General features: G+C 38.6%; 2 protein-coding genes across 3 annotated transcripts; one reads left to right on the forward strand and one right to left on the reverse strand.

The window, feature by feature from the left end:
- Nucleotides 1-403: 403 nt before the first annotated feature.
- LOC104804203 (probable prolyl 4-hydroxylase 9) lies at nt 404-3,180 on the forward strand. The gene is made up of 8 exons (XM_010528406.2): nt 404-710; nt 828-941; nt 1,251-1,408; nt 1,822-1,924; nt 2,234-2,329; nt 2,427-2,492; nt 2,581-2,700; nt 2,785-3,180. The coding sequence occupies exons 1-8, from the start codon at nt 588-590 to the stop codon at nt 2,878-2,880; spliced, it is 876 nt and encodes a 291-aa protein (XP_010526708.1). The 5' UTR covers nt 404-587; the 3' UTR covers nt 2,881-3,180.
- Nucleotides 3,054-5,878, reverse strand: LOC104804202. 2 transcript variants are annotated; one of them, XM_010528405.2, is made up of 9 exons: nt 5,655-5,878; nt 5,385-5,529; nt 4,994-5,162; nt 4,603-4,861; nt 4,426-4,514; nt 4,060-4,242; nt 3,862-3,947; nt 3,672-3,756; nt 3,054-3,569 (listed from the first exon to the last, which is right to left on the reverse strand). In XM_010528405.2, the coding sequence occupies exons 1-9, from the start codon at nt 5,851-5,853 to the stop codon at nt 3,435-3,437; spliced, it is 1,350 nt and encodes a 449-aa protein (XP_010526707.1). In that variant the 5' UTR covers nt 5,854-5,878; the 3' UTR covers nt 3,054-3,434. The 2 variants fall into 2 exon arrangements, with proteins under 2 accessions (XP_010526707.1, XP_010526706.1); XM_010528404.2 differs by having other exon boundaries at nt 4,597-4,861.
- Between the last annotated feature and the right edge of the window lie 1,331 nt (nt 5,879-7,209).

Genomic DNA, 7,209 nt, shown 5'->3' on the forward strand with positions numbered 1-7,209 from the left:
GTTAATACTTAATTATCCATTTAAATCGGTTATCTGATACTAATTACACTGGTTACGGTTACCAAAAAAAACTATACTGGTTATTCTGGCACAATAACCGGTACAATTAGTATCGAAGAATAACCGGTTTAAAATCGGCTATTGAACAAACCGTGGCACTACGGTGTCCATCTTCTCCGATCCGACCGGAACTTAAACTGACTGATACGACGACGTTTCATACGTTAGCCTCATTGCGTTGAACAACCACCATTGTTCCGCTGTATCTTAATAATTTCCTCATAATAAAAAAATAAAAATAAAATATCAGCAAGGTAGAGAAAGTGCATGTTTGAAATTTATTGAATCATTAAAACTGGTTTTGATTTAATGATGGAAGATCCCAACATCAAACGTGGAAGCGTCGGAGAAAGGGAAACCAATAAAAACCGAATCCGAAGGACATCTTCTCCCTTTTCTCGTTTCGAATTCCCGCCCTCCTCCTTTCTCTTGGACGTTTCTGAACACTGCTCGAGATCGAGATCGAGAGAGATTTGATTCGGAGTTCGCACTATCGCACGATCAGAATTTCTTCTCCGGAAGCTAAGATGAGAGCCAATGTCAAAGGAAAATGGCGATTCAGCTCGAAGAGGCTAGGTTTTCCGTACGTTTTCGTGGCGTGTACTTTCTTCTTCGTCATCGGTTTCTCCTTCTCCAATCTTCTCTCTCAGGTTCGCTCGTTCCCATTTTTCTTTTTCCTTCCTCCTCTGATCTTCGATCACTCAGTTTTTTCTCTCCCCGCCAACGCCCTTGGTTCAAAGTTCAATTCTGTTTAATGTGATCTGCAGGGAATTTCCGGCGAGAATCCGAGACGAAGATCAGTGCGAGAGGAGAAGGATGTGTTCGATCCCATGCCTCGTGGAGAAACAGGGAATGATTCTGTCGCCAAGATCCCATTCCAGGTTTGTTCAGGTTACGCATTAGAGCTGCATCGTTACTGGCTTAGTTAGAAATGTCACCACAATCATGTTTCTGATCCTTTACATCCTTGTTCTGCAATCCTTCATGCAAGAGAATCGAGCAAGAGAGACATTCTACGAGAATGATCATTCTGTTTCGAAGTTGTGATAATTAAAAACATGTTTTCATTTCCAAATTATTTTCTGAACCCACTGAGCTGCTCGTATGGTTAGGTTTATGTTCTTCTTCGCTTGCTTCAGTCTTATGACTGAAAAATATTTGATCTTGTTTGTGTAATCTGGGTAGCTCAGGTTTTGAGCTGGATGCCTCGAGCTCTTTACTTCCCGAATTTTGCTACTCCAGAACAATGCCAAAGCATAATCGATATGGCAAAACCCCTTCTTAAGCCCTCACGGTTGGCCCTAAGAGAGGGCGAGACGGTCGAGAATACACAAGGAGTTAGAACAAGGTACAACACGTCGGCCATTTTCTTGACTTCACTTTATTAGAAATCTTGTTTAAAACCTATTATGTCATACGTTTACATTCTCGCATGTAATGGAACAATGATCAGTTTTGCAAGACATCCAAGATTTTGCTGTGGTCTGGAGAATCTTGGATTTTCAGAAGTGGTTATCCCTTTGTTCTGCAGAAATTTTTCCCATTTTCTATTCTGATAGCCGAGTTTTCATCTCTTTTTTCCTCTCCATTATCTCTTTCTATAAGAATCTTGAATGACTGTGGACTGAATGTTGTGAACATTGAGATGATGATATTATATAGAAGCTAGAAACCGATTTAACATTTGCATTCTTGTGCATAAGGGGGGTCTGACCCTTGTGAATCTCTAGTGTTCTAACCTTACAGCTTTCTTTCCTGCAGCTCTGGCGTGTTCATTGGTGTTAGTGAAGACAAATCTGGGCTTTTAAAGGTCATCGAGGAGAAAATAGCAATGGCCACAATGATCCCTACAGATAATTACGAAGTAAGCTATCGATTTTCACAATATAATGCGACCAGAATATGCATAAGGCGACAAGACTCAAAATATTGAAGCAGAAAATCTCCTAAAAGACTTGTCATGCATCTCTAGTTATATATATACACCTGCCATTGCTACATCAGCAAAGTCACCATCTTCATGTTTTTCCAGACTTGCGAGTATCTTTTGCGTCATTTCACACACGTCAAAGCTTAAATGGAATTAGAGTAACCATCTTTCATCTCTTGTTTTGTTCTTTTGTCGTTGTTGTTGTTAAACTTATCGTGTAAAGTTTGTGTCATCATGTTTCAGGCGTTCAACATCTTGAGGTATCAGCTTAATCAGAAGTATAGTGCACACTATGATGCGTTCAACCCTGCCGAATACGGACCACAGAAAAGCCAAAGGGTATCATGAAAGATCCGAGCTTTTGCTTTATTGTTGAGTTTCACTCCTTGCCGAGACTCAAAGACTTCAATTTGAATCGATGTTTTCTTTTCTGCAGGTCGCGACTTTACTGTTGTACTTATCAAACACAGAGGAAGGTGGGGAAACAATGTTCCCGTACGAGGTAATAACCTCCGTATTTATTCTACAGTTCTCTCTTCCGTTCTATGCCCGGGTTTCGAGTCTGGAACCGATGATCTTTCACGATGTAGAACGCAGGAAACATGGACGGAAACTATGATTATGAAGAGTGTATTGGCCTGAGAGTAAAGCCACGGCAAGGAGATGCTGTTCTTTTCTACTCAGTGTTCCCGAATGGCACGATTGATGCAGTGAGACGATCGGAGCATCACCTATATGTTTTTCATATTTCTGTGTTTTCCATTGTTGATTTCTCTATGAATCTGTTTTTGCAGACCTCCCTCCATGGAAGCTGTCCAGTGATCAAGGGGGAGAAATGGGTAGCTACCAAGTGGATAAGAGATCAAATGTATGAAGATTTTGCAGACTGACCCTGCAAACGCATGCTCAAGATCTCATAGCCGATTCTCTCTGGCATTTGGTCGCTTTATTATATGCAGATTTTACATGCATATATATTTATATAAACAGATTTTGCATATGGGTATTCAAGGTGAAGGGTGGATGACATCAATAAAACTCCTGGCTATTGGATCATCAAAAGTGAAGCAAAACAATCTTTCTCTTACTCAGAAAAGGTTCCAGAAATTCGCTTCAAGCTGCAGAAAGATAATGATTCCCTAGACCCTAAAAAAAAGAATCAAATAATAAGATTTTTGGATTTGTTGATGCTTTACTCTTCCCTCATAAACTAAACCTAGCTGTTGAGAAGATGAGGACTGAGGCACGACAGGTAAATGCTTAACTACAGTTACATCTCTCTCTCTGAGAATTTCCATGCTTGGATGATGGCTACAGCTTTCAGGATGGATCATTCCAAAGATATCTGGTGAGGCACTTACTTGTATCCTTCCTTTGTTTTTGCATATTTCTGATGATTGGCCATTTGCTTTTGGTTTACAATTTTCAAAGTCCAGCTTTTAGATCATAATTTGTGCCAATCTTGGTGAGGTGGCTTTCCCCAACGTCTCAACGAAAATATGCATCCGGATGCGATGAATAAAGAAACGGCACTGGATGCCATCATCGTGGAATTCTCGATCCTGTGGCCGTATCCTCTCTGCAATAAGGTGAAATAAATCCAATGCAGGTCATGTTTACAATTCAAATATCGATTGCCGGAACTACAAAATGAAAAAAAAAAAGAGGCTAGCCTTCATACCTGTATCAAGCAAAACAGAACAGCTGCGTTGGCTGGGACCTGAGAAAGGCTCATCATTCCTCCTCGTAATTCATTCGGCACATACCTGTAGATTTGAATAGCATACACCGAAGATAAAAAAAAAGCGAGGGACTTTAGTTCCGCCCATAAGCTAAAAATTGTAAAATCAGAATATGCATCGACATATTACATTGTCCTTAATCTTGCAAGCAAAGGCAGCATCAGTCCATAACCTCCATGAAATAAGCAGAAAAGTACCACTAAGAATCCAACTTCCTGAAGAAAATGTTTCAACCCCATAGGTCTTCAGCATATATATAGAAGAAGCTCTGTCATATACATACATATATATATACATATGTATATTCCAAACTATCGGATAAATTACCTGATAATCATATGCTACGATAGATAGCACAATCCCAAGTATGGCGTAAATGTATACCAAGCAATCTTCAGCTCTGAGCAATGACTCTCCACTGAGGAGCCATGGAAAGACTGTACTCCCGAGCATCCTTGCACCCAACAGGCATGTGTATATCAATCCTAGATTCACTTCTCGCCCATCAGCCTGTGCCGACATAATTCAACTCGATCTTAAGAAAAAGATAAAGAGCTATTCATCTTCTTCTCTAGTCTTAGTGGTAAAAATGGTCTTCAAACATAAGTATCAATCCCGCTGATTATCTTAACTAAATCACCAAACTATCCTTTGATTCTGTTTGTGTGACATATGCTGGAAACTTGATCATACCACCATCGTTGGAGCCCAAAGAGTCCAAAAGACCGCAATTGCAAACTGGAGGCAAGCTTGTGAAGTTCCCAGAAGCCAAATTCTGTTATCTGATCGATCAGCAACAGCAAAATATGAATAGCCTATACTCTCCCTCAAATTTTGAGAAGCTGGGAGGGAAATCAGACAGACCCTTACCACCAAGAACATATGAACAGAAGGCTGTGGTATAATCCCTAAATGCCAAAGTCTTCAAGGATCCTTTTGCAGTCCGGAAAATAGAAATAATGGCCACCAAAGACAATAACAAGGATGCCGTAGCAGAAGATGCTATCCCGCGCTGATTATTATTATCTGCGAGCCAATTTGCCAGCACTTGACTTCCGATTAGAGAAGCAGATTCGAGGAAACTCATCAACCAAAATGTGTCATTCAACGAGTGGTTCCTTTGACTTTGCTGCAGAAGACACAAGGCACGGGACATATTAACAAACAAAACCTCAAAAAACTATATCTTGTCACTGATTCAAGATCAATGAAAGCTCCCTATTTGGCCAATAAGAACTGAAAAAAATGTTCCGATGCAAACCTTTTCATGTTCCACAACCATCCATGTCTCGAACCCAAAAGAAAACATGAGGCTGGAAAGAGAGAGGCAAACATTCACGAACCAGGCAATTGGGCTCCTGGTGATCCTCTTCCATGCCCCGACGACGAAGTGCAATACACAAAAGAGCAGACAGATTTTCTGATGACCTCTACAAAAGTTCCAACTGTTATATTACTGCACCATTATGTTTCAAATGTTGAACAGAAGTGAACATAATCAAAAGAAATCATGAATGCAAAACCGCCGTCTCCCCATTTCCTAAAACCAATTCAATGAACTTCACATCAACATTATTCCGTCTTGTTCATCTTCTCAGATCACCACTAACCCTGGCATCAGCAAGAACAAGAACTAATAGCAAACCACTTACATGAGATCAGAAAGCACACCAAGTACAGGACCGGCTATGAGAATGGCTGCGCATCCAACGCACAGACAAAAAACCATGGATTCCTTTCTTACGCCATAATACGCTAACTCGAAATCTCCGAACACCGACCATAGGCCTTCCACCACTGAAAAAAATCTCACCAAAAGGTTAACAATGAGGACATTAGCAGTGATCCATTTCAAAATTTCAACACAAAATCCTTCTCCGCCAATTCAGATGCAGCATTTCTGTTCACACATTTGCACATACCTGAAGAGAGAGCGTAGATGAAGAGAAACCATCTCTGGAAGCGAACGAAAGAAGAGGAAACGCCATGATCAAAGCTTCCAAAGGTTCTGCTTTTGGCGTAGTACGGCAATAGAAGTATCGAGAAGAAGGTGCAAACGAAGAAGAAGACAAACACAGAGGGGCTCGGTTCCCAAACTGAGCTCTCGATCACCACCCCCATTGATCCGAAGCAACCGGATATTGAAAATTTTCTTCAGATCGACGACCGATTAAATAAATGCACAGCGATCAGTTCTTCAAAAAAAAAAAACATATGAAGCCTCTGGTTCAGCTGGAAGGTCAGTTCGGCCCAAAGGCCCGTTAGCCCATAGGCCCATCAGAATCTTCCATGGCTGTCCGCCAATATATAACTACCACATTTCGCGTTTTCCTCTTTGGGAATTAGGGTTTCGGTCCCCCTCCTGCTTTAATCGTCCGGAGAGAGATTGTAACTGATTATTATTTAGTTAAAAAAAGTAAATATAAAGTTACAGTTTTTACAATATTAAAAAAATTACAAAATATTGTTTCCATTAGACAAAACAAATTAGAGATCCATTACAAAAATTACAAAATCATTATAATATATCAAAACTGAAAATAGAGGGATACAAAAAACTAAATTTAGTGTTGTAGAGATAGATGGTTAATAGTGGGAACAATTGTTAGAGATAATCGTGCTAGTATACTATGTTATTTTCCGAAATTTTTCACTTTATGGAGAAATTGAGATTTTAATATACATGGGAACCATTATGCAAATTGTAAATTTTTTACTTACTCTATTTAACATCTAACCATCATTTCATTATTTCCATTTGGCATCAGTATATATGTCACTTCTCAATAATTGGTTTATATTCTATTTTGTAACTATTAAATAAATGCCACTGGCCTTGATGATGCGCCTCATATATATATATATATATATGTATAGTCCAATGGAAAAAGGTCTGATGAATAATTAAATTGATTAAATGTTTCTTTTATACAGATATTTAATTAACAGACGGCCAATTCCATTTGGCGATCCCTTTTTTTGTGAGTGGATTCTCACGGTAATGCTGATCTTATACTCCAAATTGGACAAAATATCATTGATTTTTTAACTTATTTTTTTATAATCAGATCGAATTTATAATTAACCATATTACTCTCCAGTCATGGGATTAGAACATGCCCAAGTTGACAGAGAACAATCAAGCAAGTATTCTACTGTTTACATTTTTTTAAATCTAAATCCACTAAATATATCACAAATTAGCCATTCAATATGACTATACCATCAAAATTGTTGCCATTTCGAAAAAAAATATATATTTTTATATATAACTTAGTAATTATGGAGATTTTCCATATTATGTTTATAAAAACCTAAGAGTTTTATTGGGGAAAATACGTTTATACATTTAAATTCAGTTATTTCTAATATATATCACATATATAATCAAAATAACCAAATAAACTTATAATTTTAATTATAATGAGTTTCCATTCCACGAAATTCGTAAGACGCGGGAGAGAGAATCTAAGAGCG

Source organism: Tarenaya hassleriana, unplaced genomic scaffold (genome assembly GCF_000463585.1).
Source record: "Tarenaya hassleriana unplaced genomic scaffold, ASM46358v1 Cleome9, whole genome shotgun sequence".
NCBI classification, from domain to species: domain Eukaryota; kingdom Viridiplantae; phylum Streptophyta; class Magnoliopsida; order Brassicales; family Cleomaceae; genus Tarenaya; species Tarenaya hassleriana.